The following is a 22,176-nucleotide window of genomic DNA, read 5'->3' on the forward strand; positions in this document are numbered from 1 at the left end:
GGACTAGAATATAAAAGCTGAGGCTTTATAAGGCATTGATCAGACCACATTTGGGGCCCAAAATTGCTCACAGTACTCCATATCCAAAGGAGGATGTGCTGGCATTAGAGTCCAGAGGAGGTTTACAAGAATGATATCAGGAATGAAAGGTTAACATATGAGGAACGCTTGATGGCTCTGGGCCTGTATTCGCTAGAGTTTAGGAGGAGGAAGGGGTGGGGGGGGGGGGGTGGATCTCATTGAAACCTACTGAATACCTCAGAACAGAAGGGCGTCCCTTTAAAACAGAGATGAGGAGGAATTTCTTTCGCCAGAGGCTGGTGAATCCGTAGAGTTCATTGCCACAGATGGCTGTGGAGGCCAAGTCATTGGGTATATTTAAAATGGACGTTGATAAGTTCTTGATTAGTAAGGGCATCAAAGGTTACGGGGAGAAGGCAGGAAAATAGGGTTGAGAGGGAAAAGTAAATCAGCCATGATCGAATGCCGGAGCAGACTCGATGGGCCTAATTCTGCTCCTATGTCTTATGCCCGATGGGAGGGGAGAGGAGAGAAGAGAGAATGAGTGGGTAGGGTCTTTGATTATGCTGGCTGCTTTACCGAGGCAGTGAGATGTATAGACAGAATCCATGGAGGGGAGACTGGTTTCCATGATGCGCTGGGCTGTGTCCACAACTCCCTGCAGTTTCTTGCGGTCCTGGGCAGAGCAGTTGCCGTACCAAGCCGTGATACATCCAGACAGGATGCATCGATAAAAATTGGTGAATGTCAAAGGGGACATGCTAAATGTTTTTAGCCTCCGCTCCGCTTCCCTTCCTGAAGTCAATGACCAACTCTTTTGTTTTTGTTGACATTGAAGGAAAGGTTGTTGTCATGACACCATGTCACTAAGCTCTCTATCTCCTTCCTGTACTTTGACTCATCATTATTTGAGATATGGCCCACTACGGTGGTATCATCTGCAAACTCATAGACAGAGTCAGAGCAGAATCTGGCCATGCAGTCATGAGTGTATAGGAGGTAGAGTACATTAACTACATCAAAATGGGAAGGAGGTATCTCTGCCCCTCACCCCAGTCCTCCTCCATAGAAGAGGATGGACTTCCTATATCTATGCCAGTACAGCAGGCAGATTCCCCCATAAAAATGCTGGGGAACTATCTGGCTGTTGGTCACCAAACAACATCCAAACACAGAACTCAGTCAGGAAATTTCTAGTGAAGAGCAGCCAGAAAGTTCGAGATGTCTGCATTCATTTCATGTATAATCTCAAACCTTGTCACACTTACATCACTTTTCTGCAGATTCCAGACCCACTGAGTTCACTGCTTTGTCCCAAGATGTTATTTCTACTCATGTCAGCAAATGTTTTTCTTGTTCCTGTACTAGTTGAAGGATGAAATACTGCTATCACAGCACCAGAAACACATTCTAGCATGTTTCACAATGACTGGGCAGCATCTGATCTGCTGAATGTTTCCACCACTGTTGGTTTCAGATTCATGGCAACAACATTTTTGTTTGATTTGCAGGTTAACGTAATTTACTATGGATGGTGTATGGTATTATTATGTACACTGTTATTGGGAATGGTAGTATAGGGATTAAGTTACAGAACTGGTGATCAAGAGCCCTGTACTAAAGTTCAGAGACAGGGTACAAATCCCGGCATGCCCCTGGCGAAATTAACTTCAGTTAGTTAAATAATTCAAATGCAGGAGGCCATTAGTAATGTTTCTCCATGAGACTTACCATTAAAATCTATCTAATTCATTAATGCTCTTCACGAAATGAATCTGTACTGGCCTAAACACCACCAGACCCATAACAATGCAAGAACAAGACAAGATATTTATTTATTAGTTTACATGTACATCGAAACACACAGTGAAATACGTCTTTTGCGTTACTGAGAATGTGCTGGGAGGTAGCCCGCAAGTGTCGCCACTCTTCTGGGACCAATATAGCATGCCCACAGCTCCTAACCTGTACGTCTTTGGAGCACCCGGAGGAAGCCCACGCAGACACAGGGAGATCGTACAAACTCCTTACAGACAGCGGCAGAATTGAACCCAGGTTGCAATGTGACTGACAATCTGCCTTAGGACTCTTGACCCCACAATCGACCTCGTTATGGCCTTGCACCTTATTGTCTAACCTGCAATCATTTTCTCTGTAACTGTAGACACTTTATTCTGCATTCTGTTATTGTTTTCCTTTGTACTACCTCGGTGCACTGTTGTAATGAAATTATCTGTATTGGTGGCATGCAAAGCAAGTTTTTCACTGTACTTCAGTACACGTGACAATAATAAACCAATTTACTAGTCCACACACTTGTCACTCTTCACCTACTCAAGGGCAATTCAGCCATGGATGTGAACAATTAGAGGAAATTTGTTGGTTTGTTTTTAAAAAAACTAAACGGCTTTGTATCTTGCAGTTATTGCTCCCTCACACCAAGAGGGAACCAATCAAACATTTTCCCTCTACTGCAAGAAGCCGTAACTGCAAACCGCAGAGTTGTTTTGAACACTCAAAATCTCCCATTTACAACAGCTTCACTACCATACTGGAGCCATCTCTTTCAAGATCTGATCCATAACCAAAGTCACATTTTAGACAAAAGCACTCCCAATAGATCCAAACAAAAATCTAAAACAAAGATCCTGTGTCCTTTATTTCCTCTCTTCTACACAAACAGACTTCTTTGGCGAATAGACTAAAGAAATGCTTGGCAATGCTTCTATCCACAGATAACCAAACTACACAGATATAAAAAAAAGCTCCTCATTTGCATTTTTGTTCCTCTACTGAATTAGAATATTTGAGCATTCAGTTTAATCAGATGTAGTGTGGTGGGGTGGAGGTTCCAAAAGGACAGCAGTATGACTGCTGCACACCAAGCTGATTTCTGTTGTAAATTCCACTATCAGGATCAATTCCACCAGACAGAATGTCAACCACTACAATTTTTTTTCCACATATTCATTTCCAACCTCAAGAACAAATCAACTTGGTTGCCACTTGTATAAGAACTCACTATGTCCTTAGACCATTTCATGGCATGTTGTGGTAACAGATTAATTTTTGGGCATGTGCTGCATTATATAATTTCATCATCTTCTTTTCCCTTATGAATTTATTTCCCAAAGCTCAGATCATCGTGAAGGTGAATATATGGCCGATTAATGCTCAAGGTCTAAACTGGCCACTAAGGAATTTATATAAAAATTACCATTATGTAGAAGTTTCAAGCCTTCAGGATATCCTGACACACTTTACAGCCAAGAAGTATTTTTAAGGCATAGTTTGTGTCATAAGGTAGAAAATGCAATAGCCAACTTTCAACACAAGTTCTCACCTCTGATGGAAGGCCAAATAAACTATTTTAGTGATGTTAATTAAGAGATATATATTGACCAGAAAACCAGGGTGATTTTGGTTTCTTCTCCAATATTAGTGTCATGTGTTCTTTTACATCTAATATAGAGTAGACAGGATTTCTATTTAAAAATCTTGATAACAGACAAAAATATACAATGGACCTACTCACAGCAGGGCAGGATTAAAACTCAAAGTGCAAACTTTCAACAAGCAAGAATAAAAATGAATCATGGTGAATATCTCACAGCTGCCAGTAGAATTTTGTTGTTCCAAAAAAAAAGATTGCCTACATCACAATTGTAACTACCACATAAACAAAATACTTAATTAGCTGTACATATTTTGGGGCATCCTGAATTTGTGAATAAACTTCTTTCCCTTATCCCAGTATTTGCTCTGAAGTTGCTTTCCTTAGAGATCTTGTAGCTTGCAGAAAGCAGTTGTGTATTCTATGAATCAGTTTACTATTAAAGAAAATATTGCTCCAAAATAGATTACAATACTGCATGCAACAACAGTACAAGAAAGAATGCAAATCTTCTGTACTCTGCACTATGCCTTCCTCTGGCCTGCATAGTTATAGGATTCACCCTTCCAGTCATGATTTACAGGTCAAGAATGTCAAGCCACAAGTAAACTTCATCTCTTAATATTTTTTGCAGTAGAAACTCATTTCAACCCAACCTTACAACCCACTCTCCACGTGTGATAACTCAATTTACCAAATCCCATCTATGTATGAGATTCAGGTCTAATGTCACCTGATGTCATATTCAAGCTAAGTTTACCTCCACCCATGTATATCTGGCAACCAAGATTAGATTTTATAAAGGCTTCCTCGTGGTTCCACTGATGCGTTCACATTAATTAACTGTTAATTTAACAATACAGACTACAGAAATAAAGTGCTTGTACACACCGAGGCAAGTCAGTGATCTGACAACACACCTCCATTTACTGAACCTTAACTTCTCCCAGCAAGGATTCTAAAGCACAGCCTCTCCCAAGTAGCCATCAGAGCAGTAAGTCATGACTGGAAGGGTGAATCCTGTAACTACACAAGCCAGAGGAAGGTAGAGTGCACAGTACAGAAGATTTGCATTGCAGTGTGGATAGGACTCAACATGCTCTCGCCAGAAGATGGTGAAGGTCACACACCAGAAGATTTTCATTATGGTAATGCACTGACTAGAGAACAATGTGGCACAATCTGGAAGCAACAGCAGAGGTAAAAGGAGGAAAAAATATGGTGGTTCACTCCCATAAGGCAACAATGGAGAGGCTGCTGTCTGCATCCGTCCAGGTACACGCTTTCTAAAAATAATTTCATACTCTGCGGAGCTGCTCATGAATTGCAAACCTTGACATTATCAAGGCACAAAGAATCATAATTCACATGGATGGGGCAGCAAACTGCTGCTTATTCAATTTAGGACTTCTCCCATCATTTCTTTTCACACACTTTAAATGGCACTTTTCCTCTCCAGTGCCCAAATCACAGTCCACAAGGTGAAAATAGATTCAAACAGATCTGAATGTCTCTCTCAAAAATCTGCAGGTATGGACATAAAAACTAGTAAGCCACTTGGCCCTTTGAATCAGGTCTGACCATAATCAAGATCGTGGCTGATCATCTTCAATTCCATTTTCCAGCACTATCCTCAGAACCCTTAATTCCCTTTTTAATCAATCTCTGTTTGAATGAATATAATGACTGAGCCTCCATAGCCCTCATGGGTAGAGAATTCACCATTCTCTGTGTGAAAAAATTTCTCCCCATTTTAGTCCTAAAAGGCTTAATTCAGACACAGTGACCTCTGGTTCTAGGCATCCTCCCTGCATCCAGCCTGTCGAGCTCTGTAAGAACTTTGCAAGTTTCAAAGGTGTCACCTCTCAACCTTCTAAACTTGAGAGAATTCGGGCCTCCTCTACTTGATCTCTCCTCATATGGCAAATCTGCCATCATGGGAAACCAACGTGACAAATCTTTTTTGCACTTCCTCTATAGCAAGTGTATCTTTTTTTGGTCAAAAGACCCAAACTGCACACAACGCTCCAGGTATGGTCTCACCAAGGCCCTATATAAATTACAGTAAAACCTTTACTCATGTACTCAAATCCTCTCATAATAAAGACCAACATATCATTTGCCTTGCAAATTGCTTGCTGCACCTCCAAAATGGTCTTCAGTCACCTGTGTACGAGCACACCTAGGTTTCTTAGAACAATCTTTCCCAATTATTCACCATTTTAAAAAAAAGTTGCTTTTCTATTTTATTCAAAGTGAATTTTACATTTTTTTTAAACATAGTCATGTTCTTGCCTACTCACTCAACTTGTCTATCCCTGTAAAATCATCTCCCTACTCACCACCCACCTAATCTTGTAGCATCAGCAATATGGCATTTGCTCCCCTCAATCACGGATGATCACCAATTCCTGCTGTCCTGCACTAGTCACAGCCTGCCAACCTGAAAATGGATTTTGTTCATTTCTACTCTTTGCTTTCTGTCAGCTAATCAAATTCTCTGTCTAGGCCAGTATATTGCCCATCAGTCCACGTACCCTAACCTTGTTGACCAACCTCCTGACCAAAAGTGTTCCAAAAATCCAAATACACTACATCCTCTAACTTACCCGTGTGTTGTACTACTCACATTCTCAAAGAACTCTAATAAGTTAGTCAAATGCAATTTTCCTTTCCATAAATCCATGGTGACTCTGCTCAACTCTATTATTCATTTCAAGGTATCCAGTAATTGCATCCTTTATTATAGATTCCAGCACTTTCCATACTAACAGGTCCAATGTTTCCTCTTTTCTTTCTCCCCCATTTTCCTAAATAAGGACATCACATTTACCCTCCAATCGAAAGGAACAATTCCAGAGTCTATAAAATGTTGGAAGATAATAACCACAGTAGTGATTACTTCTATAACCAAAACTTCAGGATACAGGTCATCAGCTTTTAATCTCACCAATCTCACTAATACTATTTTTACACAAGTACATTTTTCTTAGTTCCTCATTCTTCTGGATGCTTGGTTCTCTAATATTTCTGGCAGGATTTTTGAGAGTTCTTCCATGAAGACAGATACAAGGAAATTATTTAAATTACTCTTCTACTTTCTAATTCCCCATTACAAATTCTCTGATCTGATTCCAAGGAACCCATGTTTGCCTTCAATGAAGAATCACTGACGTGAAACTTTGTCTGTTGCCTGCCTGCACCTCTTACCACAGTTTAAAGAACTGCTTGTGTCTGAACTGCCCATATTCTGGTATTTTCATGTATTTAAAACCCATTGAACTAATACACTGCTCACATTATCTGCTTTCATAGTGGAACTACAATGATATATAAAAAAAACAAAATGCTGCAAATACTTTGCGAGTGCAAAGGAGGGAGGGAGGAATTAGGGAATATACTGGCATATACACTCCATCTCCCCCACCCCAGGCACATAAACTATATCCGTTCAAGCCCCGAACACATGATGGAGTGATTGAAAATCCCAGCAGACAGAGCTTAACATTCACTGCCTCTGGGTATCCAGCCCCACCCTAACCCCCACTGTCCACATCCTACCTCCCACCATCTCCCCCGACTCATTCCACCACCCAACCCTGCTCCCCACCCGCCCCTAGCTCTGGAGCCCCTCCACTCCGTTCCCTGTTCCCCAACTACTTGTTCTTGTACCATCTCCTCCCTGCACAGACCCTCACCCATCCCTACCCAGCCCTCAATCCCACTCCTCGCCCCAGTGCCCATCCCCTCCCTGCCCGGACCCTCACTCCTCACCCCGCTGTCCGGCCACTCTTAGCCCGACCCCCAGCTCCCACCCCACTGCCACATTCCCTTCCTGCCCAGCTCCCACCCCCACTGCCCGACCCCCAGGCCCCACCCCCACCGAGCTGCCCATCACCCCAGCCCTGTGGCACCCCACCCACCCCTCACCCCCAGCCCTGCAACACCCCACCTGCCCCTCACCCCCACAACACCCGACCCTCCCCTCAGCCCCCCAGCACCCGACTCTCCCCTCAGCCCCCAGCCCTCCGGCAGCCTGCACACCCATCACCACCAGCCATCCGGCACCCCACCAGCCCATCATTCCTCCACCACCCTGCCCTCACCTCACCCTCGCCCCGTGGCACCCCACCCGCCCCTCACCCCCCAGCCCTGCAGCACCCCGCCCACCCCTCCAGCACCCCCAGCCCTCTGGCACCCCGTCCGCCCCTCACCCCTCCAGCACCCTACCCTCCCCTCACTCCCAGCCCTCCGGCACCCCGCCCGCCCCTCACTCCCAGCCCTCCGGCACCCCGCCCGCCCCTCACCCCCAGCCCTCCGGCACCCTGCCCGCCCCTCACCCCCAGCCCTCCGGCACCCTGCCCGCCCTCACCCCTCGACCACCCTGCCCTCCCCTCACCCCCAGCCCTCCGGCACCTTGCCCACCCCTCACCCCCAGCCTCCGGCACCCTGCCCGCCCCTCACTCCTCCACCACCCTGCCTTCCCCTCACCCCCAGCCCTCCGGCACCCCGCCCGCCCCTCACCCCCAGCCCTCCGGCACCCTGCCCGCCCCTCACCCCCAGCCCTCCCCTCACCCCCAACCCGCCCCTCTCCCCTCACCCCCAGCCCTCCGGCACCCTGCCCTCCCCTCCACCCCCAGCCCTCCGGCACCCTGCCCTCCCCTCACCCCCAGCCCTCCGGCACTCTGCCCTCCTCTCATCCCCAGCCCTCCGGCACCCAGCCCGCCCCTCACCCCCAGCCCTCCGGCACCCTGGCCTCCCCTGACCCCCAGCCCTCCAACACCAGCCCTCAGGCACCCTGCCCGCCCCTCACCCCTCCGGCACCCTCAGTCACTCACCCAGAAGTTGTCCCTGAAGCGTGACTCCTTCATCTTGTCGCTAGGTGCGAAGCCTGTGCTGCTCCGGCCGCCTGTCCCGTGCCGTGCCGTGCCGTGCCGTGCCGTGCCGTGCCCTGCCCTGCTGTGGTGTCCTGTCCTGTCCTGTCCCCCCCCCCCAACTCTATCGCTCACCACCCGCCAGCTTCCCACACTCTCAGTTCCTTCACCGGCTCTCGGACTCAACCAGAGAACACCCACACACGAGGGATTCCTCCGGGTCCTAACGCCCACTGCGACAATTCGGCAGCAGGTTGGCTTTGATCCACGTGATATTTTTATTGCGCTTGGGAAATGTTCTGTCCGTCGGGTGAGGGATGTCATTGAGCTCTGGAATGACTTTCTTATTTGGGCAGTGGGTAGCTGTAGGCGGTCACATGCTACAGCAGTTTGTGAAGGTGCTGCAGTACAAACCCAGCAATATCTTAAAGTCAGTCTGAGACAGCATATTGACATTTCCATTTTTCTGACTAAGGTTAGAAACACGTTGATAAAATCAGATCCAAACTTGATGGGTATTAATGTCACGATTTAGGCAATTTTGTTACAGGCCATTCAGTCTATTGTGCCTGTATTGCTACCCAACAAGTCCCACACAACTGATCCATTAATATCTTAAAAACTCCTTCTCTAAGTCTTTCTCAAAATCCCCTTTGAAAGTCATCGGTGAACCTGCTTCAAACCAGGCTGTTAGACATGGCACCTTAGATTATAACAATACTTTTAAAATGTCTCTGTTACACTAAATACTTTAGATATCTGTCCTCTGGTTACCAATCTTCTTTAAACTTCATTTAGGGAACAGGAGGTCCACTGGTACGACCAGCACTTTTAGCCCATCACTAGCTGTTCTTGAGAATATGATGATGAATTGTCTCTTGGACTGCTGCTACAGTCAGTGTGACGAAGACTTGTCCTTGTGACGTCGGGAAGGGAGGTCCAATATTTAGACCCACTGATGAAAGACAGTCGGGATCTTGTGTGAGTATTGCTATGTGCCTGCTTCCCTTGTGCTTCAAAGTGACCTGGGTCACAGGTTTGGGAGCTGCTGTAGAAAAGACATTGGCAAGAATCTGCGGTATGTCCTGCTAATAGTACATGCTGCAGCTATAGTGCACCATTGGTGGAGGGACAATATTTAGGGTGGTGGAAGTACAGTCAACCAACTGCTTTGTCCTGGATGATGCCAACCATGTTGAGTGTTGTTGGAGCCACATTCGTCCCAAGCAAATGGAAATATTCCATTGAACAGTAGGTGGTGAAAGGCTTTGGAAAAAAAGGAACTGACTTACTTCCAGCAGTATACCCAGCCTCTGATCTGTTTTTGCAAATACTGCATTTAAGAGACAGGTGTGGTTAAGTTTCCAGTCAATGTTGAGCCCCATTATATTGATGGTAAAGGACATGGGAATGCTGTTTAATGTTTAAGGGAAGGTAACTAGACTCTTAATTGTGGAAGAAAGCTCATTACCAGCATTTGTATATAAAACTGAGAGTCTATGCATGAGTGTTGTCCAGTCCCGCTGGAAGTGGGTGCAGAGTGTTTCACTATCTGGGCTAGCTTCATCAGGTTGGCACGTCAGTTTTCGATGCACCTCATGCTGCTCCTGGAATAGTCTTCTGCCTTCAAGGTAAACCCTTGTGTGTCAGAAACAAGTTTTCATTACTATTCCTGCTTCAGCTCAAATTATAACCATGCTGCCCCCTCTCTGTAGCGGTTAGCATAACGCTTTACAGCGCCAGCAACTCAGGTTCAAATCTAGTCACTGTCTGTAAGGAGTTTGTATGTTCTCCCCGTGTCTGTGTGGGTTTCCCGGGTGCTCCAGTTTCCTTCCACATTCCAAAGACGTACGGGTTAGGAAGTTGTGGGCATGCTATGTTGGCGCCAGAAGTGTGAGAACACTTGCGGGCTGCCCCCAGAACATTCTACACAAAAGATGCATTTCACTGTGTGTTTCGATGTGACTAATTAAGATATCTTATCCTATTTGGCTTTATTCACTATCAGTTAGATTAAGATTGCCTAAAAACATCCATCTCACCTCCCTAGGCCAAGTTCAAAGCCAGGTGCCTGAGAAGTAAAGAAGTATGCTCAATTTATACCTCAGGCTTAGAAACATGGATTAGAACATACGGAAAAGGCCCCAAAAAAAGTGTTCTGCAAACTGAAAAGTGAGTCTGTGGCTGGATGCGAGTGATGATTTAATGTTTGAATATTCATGTCCAAAAGCATGTTATTTTGCAGCAAGTTTCAAGGATCATGGAAAAATAATCGATCTAAGATTATGCAAATCTCTTTGCTGCTACAATGAGCAGCCAGTAGTTCATATGGCAGCAGAGTTTTTTCGACATGTCCTAACAGGAATAGAATCTGCCAAATCATCCCCTTTAATTTGGTAGGATGAATAAAGAGACAAATGGCATATTTGCATATGAACATATGTAAAAACATACGAATTCAGAGAAGGAATAGGTCACTCACCACCCGAGTGTCCTCCACCATTCAATAAGATGATCTGATTATACACTCAACCCTAAAGTACTGCCAACCATGGTAACCTCTTGGCTGCTTACTTATCGAGAATTCATCTGTCTCTTGCCTTAAAAATATTCAAAGACTCTGCTTTCGTTGCCTTTTGAGAAATGAGGGGCAGAGATGGAGTAGACAGGAGTAAACTTTTCCGCATAGCAGAGGCATCTATCACCAGAGGATATCAGTTTAAGGTAAGGAGTAAGAGGTTCAGAGGAGAGGTAGAGGAAGACTTTTTTTAACCAGAGGGTGGTTAGAATTTGGAATGCACCACTTGGGATAAGATAAGATGAGATATCTTTATTAGTCACATGTACATCAAAAACACACAAAGAAAGTGCATTTTTTGTGTAGAGTGTTCTGGGGGCAGCCCGCAAGTGTCGCCACGCTTCTGTCGCCAACATAGCATGGCCCGTAAACTTCCTAAACCGTACGTCTTTGGAATGTGGGAGGAAATAAGAGCACCTGGAGGAAACCCACGCAGATACGGGGAGAACGCTCAAACTCCTTACAGACAGTGGCCAGATCTGAACCCGGGTCGCTGGCGCTGTAATAGTGTTACGCTAACTGCTGCACTTGTTGGTGGAGGTAGAGACTCTCACAACATTTAAGAAGTATTGAAGCAAACACTTCACTAAGGCAAAGAAGGCTGTGGAAGGAAGTGTTGGTAAACGGCCATTAGGAGAGATGGGTACTTCACAGTTGGTATGGACAGGGAGTGAGACTGAAATTTGGTGCATTTGACTTAGCAATTTGATTTAGCAATATCCATAGAACATCGAACATTACAGCACAGTACAGGCCCTTCGGCCCACAATGTTGTGCCGACATTTTAACCTGCCCTAAGATCGATCTAACCCTTCCCTCCCACATAGCCCTCCACTTCTCTATCATTCATGTGTCTATCTAAGAGTCTCTTTAATGTCCTAATGTATCTCTGCCAGCAGTGCATTCCACGCACCCACCACTCTCTGTGTAAAAAATTTACCCATGACATCCCCTTTATGTTTATCTTCCTCCAATCACCTTAAAATTATGCCCCCTCGTGTTAGCCATTGTCACCCCGGAAAAAAGTCTCTGAGTGTCCACTCGATCTATGCCCCTTATCATCTTGTACAACTCTATCAAGTCACCTCTCATCCTCCTTCTCTCCAAAGAGAAAAGCCCGAGCTCACTCAACCTATCTTTCCTCATTGAATCAGGAACATACTGCCCTAGAAATTTATCCAAGACACATTTTATCTTCTCTTCCTCAATATTCCAATATTTCTACAGTTTCTGCCATTATACAAGTTTGAAGAGATTCTGCCTGTTACCGATATATGTGAAGTAGAGCAGTGGTCCCAGTTCCTGACTCAGACTTTGTGGTCAGCAATGGGCACCCAGCACGGTAAGTGACCTCTGAATAAAGTTTATACAGGTCATCCGATCAATTCATTGCACAGTGCAGTTACGTTGAGTTAGAACAGAGTACATTGAGGTAGTGCATTGAGGAATTTGTGGCCTGCGGCTGATTTGATCCCTCACAGGGGAGGATGTGCACAGTGAGTAATGAGGTGTGGGAATGGCCAGAATAAATCCCAATCCAAAAAAAGATAAATTCTTTGACAGCCTGCAACATGAGAGGAACTGTGCAGCTGAAGCATGGCAGGATGAATAAACTTCATTTGATGTGGGACATTGTTGAGAACAATGAGAAGCAGTCCAGCCTGGGGCAGAATGTTTGAAACAGGTACTAAGTCATTAAATGTTCCCACACTGCAGTTCAACAAGGAAATGCCTGTAGTTTTGGCTGAAAACTCCAGGTCACTGACTTCAGTCAGTACAGTAACACAATAGCTTTGGAGAAAAGGTCAGGGTTATTAAATGCTTGCTATGCCTAATCCTTCAAATTCCTTGCCAGGAGGTATGCTCGTGCTATTGGGGAGGGTTTACACTAACTTAGCAGGGAAATGGGACACAGAGTAAATGTACAACTGGAGGGGGAGATAGTCAAATATAGAAGAATACTAAAGAGGACGATCCGGGTGTTTCCAAACTGGAAACCATGGATGAACCACAAGATCCATTGCCTACTGAAATCCAGGACCTCACCATTCAAATCAGGTGACCCTGACCTATACAAGAATCAAGATACAACCTCCATAAAGCTATCAGGGATGCCAGAGACAATACCAGCCAAAAATTGAGTCCCAGAACAGCTGTCAGTTGTGGCAGGGCTTACATGCTATATTGGGCTACAAAAATGAAAGTCCGGCAGCATCACTGACAACAGTGCCTCCCTTCCTGATGAGCTTTACGCATTCAATGCACGTTTTGAACAGAAGGGGATTGGAATGTTCACCACCCACCCCAACAGCCTCCATGCAACTGAACCATTGGTCACTGTTGCAGACAATAAGATCGGTCTTCTAGAGAGTGAACCCTCAGAAAGCACCTGGCATGGATGGTGTCCCTGGCCATGTCCTTAGATCCTGTGTAGGTTAGCTGGTGGGGGTATTTACAACATTTTTAACCTCTCCCTGCTTCAATCTGAGGTTCCCACCTGTTTTAAGAAGACCACTATCATCCCAGTACCTAAGAAAAACGAGGTAACATGCCTTAATGACTACCGACCGGTTGCTCTGACATCCACCATCATGAAGTGCTTCGAGAGGTTGGTCATGGCACGCATTAGCTCCAGTCTCCCAGACAACCTCGACCCACTGTAATTCGCCTACTGCTGAAACAAGTCAACGTGGACTCCATCTCCCTGGCCCTACACTCATCTCTGGAGCATCTGGACAGTAAAGACACCTACGTCAGACTATTGTTATTGACTACAGCTTCGCCTTCAATACTATAACTCCAAGCAAACTCATCACCAAACTCCAAGACCCAGGACTCAACACTTCCCTTTGCAACTGGATCCTTGACTTGCTGACCAACAGACTGTAATCAGTGAGGATAGGCAGCAACACCTCTGGCACAATTATTCTCAACACTGGTGCCCCACAAGACTGTGTCCTCAGCCCCCTACTCTACTCCACTCCCGATACACTCATGACTACGTGTCTGGATTCTGCTCCAACTCCATCTACCAGTTTGCAGATGATACCATCATAGTGGGCCGTATATCAAATAACGATGAGTCAAAGTACAGGAAGTAGATAGAGAGCTTAGTAACATGGTATCATAACAACAATCTTTCCCTCAATGTCAGCAAAACAAAAGAGCTGGTCATTGACTTCAGGAAGGGGAGTGGTGCACATACTCCTAACTACATCAACTGTGCTGAGGTTGAGAGGGTTGAGAGCTTCAAGTCCCGCGGAGTGAACATCACCAATAGCCTGTCCTGGTCCAACCACGTGGACATCATGGCCAAGAAAGCTCACCAGCGCCTCTACTTCCTCAGGAGGCTAAAGGAATTTGGCATGTCCCCTTTGACCCTCACCAATTTTTATCGATGCACCAGAGAAAGCATTCTATCTGGATGCATCATGGCTTGGTATGGCAACTGCTCTGCCTGTGACCGCAAGAAACTGCAGAGATTTTATAAGGTAAGGTAAGGTATCTTTATTAGTCACATGTACATTGAGACACACAGTGAAATGCATCTTTTGCGTAGAGTGTTCTGGGGGCAGCCCGCAAGTGTCGCCACGCTTCTGGTGCCAACATAGCATGTCCGCAACTTCCTAACCCATACGTCTTTGGAATGTGGGAGGAAACCAGAGCACCTGGAGGAAACCCGCGCAGACATGGGGAGAACGTACAAACTCCTTACAGACAGTGGCCGGAATTGAACCCAGGTCACTGGTGCTGTAATAGCATCACACTAACTGCTACACTACCGTGCCTGCCCACAGCTCAGCACATCACAGAAACCAGCCTCCCCTCCATGGACTCTGTGTACACTTCTCGCTGCCTCAGTAAAGCAGCCAGGATAATCAAAGACCCCACCCACCCTGGACATTCTCTCTTCTCCCCTCTCCCATTGGGCAGAAGATACAAAAGCCTGAAAGCACATACCACCAGGCTCAAGGACATCTTCTATCCAGCTGTTATAAGACAAATGAACGGTTCCCTAGTACAATAAGATGGACTCCTGACCTCACAATCTACCTCGTTATGGTCTTGCATCTTATTGTCTAACTGCAATGCACTTTCTCTGTAACTGTAACACTTTATTCTGCATTCTGTTATTGTTTTACCTTGTACTACCTCGATGCACTGTGTAATGAGTTGACCTGTATGAACGGCATGCAAGACACCTCAGAACACGTGGCAATAATAAACCAATACCAATTCCAATTCCAAAGAAAGAAAACTAAGTCAGTCCAATATGTGGAGCATGCACAGGCATGATAAATGGTGTTGTAGAATACTGCACAGAGGAGGCATGATAACAAACCTGACAAGAATGCAAGGCTAAATAACATCTATTTTAATGCAAGAAGGACAGATGAATGATAGTGTTGATTAGCACATGAAAATATCATACTAAAAAGGAGGAAGTATTGGATGTCTGAGCAGGCTTAAAATGGATAAATCCCCAGGGCCTGATGAGATGTATTGTAGGTTGCTATGGAAGGCAAGGGAGGAACTTGCTGGGTTCTGTGAGAGATTTTTAAATCTTTGCTGGATATAGGTGAAGTGTCAGATTAACTGAGGACAACAAAGTTGGTAACTTTATTCAAGAGAGGTTGGCGGAGACAGAAACTCTCAAACATTTAAGCAACATCTAGATAAGTACTTGAACAGCTAATACATGGAAAACTACAGTTCACGTGCTTGAAAACGGGATGAGTATAGATAGATATTTGATGATCAATATGGAATGGAGGGCCAGAGGCCTTGCTCCTGTGCTGTATGACTTTAAGACTGTCTGACTCACTTATACCTCCTCATTCCTACAACATCAGTCATCATGCCTGCACTTGTTTACCCTGTTCCTTCACCGACTGCTTGGCACCACAGTCCAGGTCCTCAACCAGTCTATTCCAAAGTACACTGCAATCAGACCCAGACTCCTGATTAAGCACAATATTCACAGGGGTAGACCTGCAAATTTGGCTATCTGTCAGGCACAGTGCATTTGAACACCCTCAATTATTCAAACAAAGCTGTCATGTCTAAAGTCCAACTAAGTTGTACCTGGCATAGTGCTTTTGCTGTTCATGCTTTTTATAACAATACTGTCGTCTTATCTACTTCCTGAATCTTGAACTGCAGCAACCAAGTGCAACTACGCAACCCAAGGTCAAAGTTGCTGAGATGCTTTGGTGTTGAGCATGTGCTCCAGATGCAGTGACCTTCCAGGGTATTGCACCTGAAGTTCTACAGAGCGATGAAGGGACGGAATTAACGGTTCTCTAAAACATTTGATTAACCTTATTTCTCCTTATTCAGTTCCCTATCTCTCTGGTGATTTTCCTGAAAGCATCTTAAAATCTGACCAAAAACCTCTCCATAAGTTAGATTACAACCGGGAAGAGTAACAGTGCCCAGACTCTGCTCCTACTTTGTAAACTTTACACAGATGCTGACTCAGCCCACTGAGTTCACTAAGTGTAACAGCAGCTAAACTTTGCAGCTCCTGAGCAAGTGCTTCACAGAGGCTGACTTACCCCTATCAGACTCTTCAAATCCACCACCAGACCAGCACCTCCCAACTCAAGAAGCTTTCCCCTTTACAAACACGCTTAAAGTGATCTCTTGTTTTATTTGTGATTTTTATAGATTTCGTAAATAAAGTCCAGACTATGAACACATCAGGATATATTACAACTCAGTTTAATTCTCTACAAGTTACTCTGTGGAAGCCTGTCTTAAAAAATACTATGAAACAGAAGGGATTAAAATAATATTTCACATTTATTTTGATGACACACACCTCTTAAAACTACCAGTGCTGCTCTGCTAAACACTGCACCCTCAGACCACATCACTGCAATGTGACACAGCAGTCTGCCTCTGCCCAGGCAACTGCTGGGTTTGATAGTTTCACATTCCAGAGACGTGCATACAGTTTGAAATAAAAACAAAAAATGTTGGAAACACACAAATCGGGCAGCATCTGTGGGAAGAGAAACAGTAATATTTCATGTCATAGAATCATAAAGTCATAGTCATAGAGTTACGTAGCATTGAAATAGGCCCTTCAGCCCAGCTCATCCATGCTGACCTGGGTGCCTTCCTGAGCTAGTCCCACTTGCCTGCATTTGGCCCATATCCCTCTAAACCTTTTCTATCCGTGTACCTGTCAAAATGTCTTTTATATGTTGTAATTGTACCCGCCTCTATTACTTCCTCTGGTAGCTCATTCCATATACCCACCACTTTCTGTGTGAAAGACTTGCCCCTCAGGTCCCCTTTAAATCTTTCCTTTCTCATCTTAAACCTATGCCATCTAGTTTTAGACGCCCCTATCCTGGCAAGAAGACTTCGACCACCCACCTTTTCTGTGTCCCTCCTGATTTTATAAAGGTCACACCTCAGTCTCCTTCACTCCAGGCAAAACAGTCTCAGCCTATACTGTCTCTCCTTATAATTCAAGCCCTCCAGTACAAGAAACATCCTTGTGAATCTTTTCTGCACACTCTCTAGCTTAATCACATCCTTCCTGTAGTATAGTGACCAGAACTGCACACAATGCTCCAGGTGTAGTCTCACCAACAGCTTGTACAGCTGTAACAAGATGGTTCAACTTGTACTCAGTACCCCATCTGATGAAGGCAAGCATGTCATATGCCCTCTTCAACACTTTGTCTATCTGTGTTGCAACTTTCAGGGAACTACGTGCTTGTACCCCTAGGTCTCTCTGTTCTACAACAGTCCCCAGGGTCCTGTTATTCACTGTGTATGTCTTGCCCGGGTTAACTTCCCAAAATGCATCACTTCCCACTTGTCTGAGTTAAATTCCATCCGCCGTTCCTTGGCCCACTTCCCCAGTTGATCTCGATCCTCTTGTACCCCCAGACAACCTTCCTCACTGTCCACCAACGACCAATTTTAGAACATAGAACATTACAGCACAGTACAGGCCCTTCGGCCCACGATGTTGTGCCAACATTTTATCCTTCTCTAAGATCTATCTAACCCTTCCCTCCCACATAGCTTCCATTTTTCTATCATTCATGGTGCCGTCGGCAATTTTGGTGCCATCCGCAAAATTACTGAACATGCCACCTACATTTGCAAACAAATCATTAATGTATATAACTAACAACAGGGAACCCTCCACTACCACACCCTGACTCCTTCCACCAAGTCAATTCTGTATCTAGTTGGCTAACTCACCCTGGATCCTGTGTCATCTCACCCAGACCAGCCTGCCATATGGAACCTTGTCAAAAGCCTTGCGAAAGACCATGTGGACAACGGCTACCACCCTGCCCTCGTCTATCCTATTAGTCACCTCTTCAAAAAAAATCTAATTTGTGAGACATAATTTCCCATGCACAAAGCCATGCTGACTACCCCTAATTAGTCCTTGCCTTTCCAAATGCTGCTAGATCCTCTCTCTCAGAATCTCCTCCAGTAACTTTCCCACCACTGATGTTAGGCTCACCAGCCTGTGGTTCCCTGGCTTGTGCTTACAGCCCTTCCTAAATAGAGGCACAACGTTTTCCACCCTCTGGTCTTCAGGTACTTTATCCATAGCTAACAAAGATACAAAAATCTCTGCCAGGACTCCAGCAATATCTTTCCTTGCTTCCCACAATATCCTTGGATACACTTGGTCAGAATCAGAATCAGATTTATTATTACTGACATATGTCGTGAAATTTGTTGTTTTCTCGGCAGCAGTACAGTGCAAGACATAAAGACATAAAAATTACGATATATTTCAAAAATAAATAAGTAGTGCAAAGGGGGAATAATGAAGTAGTGTTCATGGGTTCATGGAAACCTGATAGCGGAGGGGAAGAAGCTGTTCCTGAAACATTGAGTGTGGGTCTTCAGGCTCCTGTACCTCCTCCCTGATGGTAGTAACATAGAGAGGGTGTGTCCTGGGTGGTAAGCATCCTTAATGATGGATGCTGCCTTCTTGAGGCACCACCTCTTGAAGATGTCCTCGATGGTGGGGGCGGCGGGGCGGGTTTGTTGTGTGTCCATGATGGAACTGGGAGCTGGCTGGGTCTACGACCCTTTGCAGCCTCTTTCAATCCTGCGCATTGGAGCCTCCATAACAGACGATGATGCAACCAGTCAGAATGCTCTCCACTGTACATCTGTAGAAATTTGCAAGCATCTTTGGTGACATGACAAATCTCCTTCCCCGGGGATTTATTCACCTTTATGAGCCAACACTTCCTCTTTCATAATATTGATAGATTTCAGGGCATTACTGTTCTCTTCCCTGAATTCTCTAGCCTTCATGACCTTCTCCACGGTAAATACAAATGAGAAGTATTCATTTAAGACCTTGCCCATCTCCCATGGTTCCACACATAGACAACTACACTGATCCTTAAGGAGACCGATGCTCTCCCTGGTTACCCTTTTGCTCTTAATATACTTGAGTTTGAGGAAATTCGGTATGTCACCAAAGACTCCTCTCAATTTCTGTAGATATATGGTGGACAACATTCTGACTGGTTACATCACTGCCTGGTATGGAGACTCCAATGGAGAGGCTGCAGAGGGTTGTACACTCAGCCAGCTCCATTACGAGCACACAACCTCCCCCCTCCACCCCTTCCCCCACCATCGAGGACAGCTTCAAGAGGTGGTGCCTCAGGAAGAAAGCATCCATCATTAAGGACCCCCTCGCCACCTGGAACATGCCCTCTTCTCGTTAGTACCATCGGGGAGGAGGTACAGGAGCTTGAAGACCCACAGTCAACTTTTCAGGAACAACTTCTTCCCCTCTGCCATCAGATTTCTGAATGGTCCATGAACCCATGAACACTACCTCGTTATTCCATCTTTTTGCACTATTTATTTATTTTTGTAACAGGGTAATTTTATGTCTTTGTGCCATAAAACAACAAATTTCATGTCATTTAAGTCAGTGATAATAAATCTGATTCTGATTCTGAGTCTCTTAGGATTCTCCTTTACCTTATCTCATAGCCACATTTTGCCATCCTAGTTTCCTTCTGAAGTGTGCTCCTACATCCCTTATAATCCTCGAGGGATTTGCTTGATTCTAGCTGCCTATACCTGACATATGCCTCCTTTGGTTTCCTGACTATGGCCTCAATGTACCTTATCAACCCGTGTTCCCTAATTCTGCCAGCCTTGCCCTTCACTCTAACAGGGAATATGTTGGCCCTGAATGCTCCCCATCACATTTTTAAAAGCCTCCCACTTGCCAGACGTCCCCTCACCAGCTAACAGCCACTTGCAATCAACCTTTCTTTTACCATCAAGTTCCTGTCTTTTACCATAAACATTAACCTTGCCCCAGTTTAGGACTTTAGCTTGTGGACCAGTCCTAACTTTTTCCATGACTACTTTATGGTCACTACTCCCAAAGTGCTCCCCCACTGATACTTCATCACTTATTTTCCAAGAGGAGGTGAAGTGTTGCCTCCTCTCTAGTAGGGCCATCACCGTATTACTTGAGAAAACTTTCGTGGACACACTTAACAAATTCTGCCCCATCCAATTCCTTTGCACTATGGCAGTCTCAGGATAAAGACCCTTCATCAGAATTCAGAATCAAAACCACTCTTAATTCAGATTTCCAGTTCTGTTTGATGTTTGCACAACTTGACCCTGCAAGGTCCACACTGCACTGATGGAAGTGTTTTTAAACTGAATTCCTGTCCAGTGCCATTTTAAATAAGTCACCTTTATGTTCCAGCCAATTAGTGACCCAGCCCAACATCAGAACTACATTCTGTCTCACCATTATCACATTGATATTTATAGCAGCTTGCTGCACACACATCAGCAAGTTTCCATGTTAGAGTAGCTACTAAATACTTCACTGGTTGTAAAGTGTGGCAGTGAAAGTCTGTTCATCCTACCATGTTTCAGTTGCACTGTTCCTCCCATGTTGCTAGCTTAAGCTGCATTGTGTGATTCAACCAGGTGCTGCATCCCTGAGTATCTCAGATCCCACAGCTCGTTATACTGTTTTATCACTTCATGTTGCTTTCCTCTACCTTAGGTCCTGCAGGCTTGGTTACAGGTAATTTGCCAGGCTTACACCATACTGGCAGGGCCCATACAAACAAACACAAAAATACCAATTCTCTTTCAGATCTACGTGGAGGGACTCCCTTTATAAGGAGGTTCTTACTCTGGGTCTGCACCTTCGACATCATTTGCCTTGCAGGGGGTGGTCAGAAATCAAAGAGGAAGTTCTTGGGAAGGAGGAGACAAGACCAAACAAGAGACCACACTCCATCAGGGTGACTTCATGAGTCTATGACTGGTGAAATATTAACCCCAGTGTGACAAGGTGGATGTAAGTAAATGGAAAATATCTGTGAGCTGAATGGCTTTTTATCATCTTTTGAATATAACATTCGTGTGTAAAACAACAATAAAATTCATCTTTTCAGAAGTTTTAATTTAGCCTAGAAGCTTGTCAAGGCACAGACAAAAGATTCTAGAAATACTTCTTTGGATATAGCTACGGTGTAACCTAGCAATCTAGGGACTGTTCTGTTGTTAATCTCCAAAAATATCCTGCACTGCAGTTGCTGCAGAATTTGGAATCTGATTTCCTCTGATAAGAATTTGCAATAGAGTAGGTATAATAGCAGCAAATCCAAAGGGAATCTTGGTCTCTTGGGTCATTGACTTGTTTCTCCCCACAGATGCTTCCTGGCCTGCTGCGGATTTCCAGCATTTTCTGTTTTTACTTCAGTTTTCCAGTATCTGCCGCATTTTTCTTTTCCATAAATGGACTCAGAAAAATGTTTTCAGAAAAAATGTATTAAGACGTGTTACATTTTTAAAATAATGTGAGCAAGGTGGGGTGGTGTAAAAAAGGATGATTAGCAAGAAGATAAAAGAGAGTGTAGGTGCTGGAATCTGGAACATAAAACAGAATGGTGGAGGAACTCTTTGCAGAAAAGGAGGATGAGAGGAGACTTGAAAGGAGGTGTACAAGATGATAAGAGGCATAGATCGAGTGGACAGTCAGAGACTTTTTCTCAGGGCGACAATGGCTAACATGAGGGGACATAATTTTAAGGTGATTGGAGGAAGGTATAAGGGGGATGTCAGGGCTAAGTTTATTACACAGAGAGTGGTGGGTGCGTGGAACACACTGCCTGCAGAGGTTGTGGGGGCAGATACATTAGGGACATTTAAGAGACTCTTAGACACATGAATGATAGAAAAATAGGGAGCTATGTGGGAGGGAAGGGTTAGCTAGATCTTAGAGCAGGATAAGATGTCGGCACAACATCGTG

The 22,176-nt window shown here is 44.9% G+C and overlaps 1 protein-coding gene across 1 annotated transcript in view; it reads right to left on the reverse strand.

Moving 5' to 3' along the window:
• Positions 1-8,480, reverse strand: part of pstpip2 (proline-serine-threonine phosphatase interacting protein 2) — a 117,506-nt gene extending 109,026 nt beyond the window's left edge. The window contains exon 1 of the mRNA XM_052010294.1: positions 8,254-8,480. Within this exon, the coding sequence (XP_051866254.1) occupies positions 8,254-8,286 (33 nt within the window). The 5' untranslated portion in view covers positions 8,287-8,480. The remainder of the gene's footprint in view (positions 1-8,253) is intronic.
• Positions 8,481-22,176: the final 13,696 nt, after the last annotated feature.

This window comes from Pristis pectinata, chromosome 2, assembly GCF_009764475.1.
Source record: "Pristis pectinata isolate sPriPec2 chromosome 2, sPriPec2.1.pri, whole genome shotgun sequence".
Taxonomy (NCBI): domain Eukaryota; kingdom Metazoa; phylum Chordata; class Chondrichthyes; order Rhinopristiformes; family Pristidae; genus Pristis; species Pristis pectinata.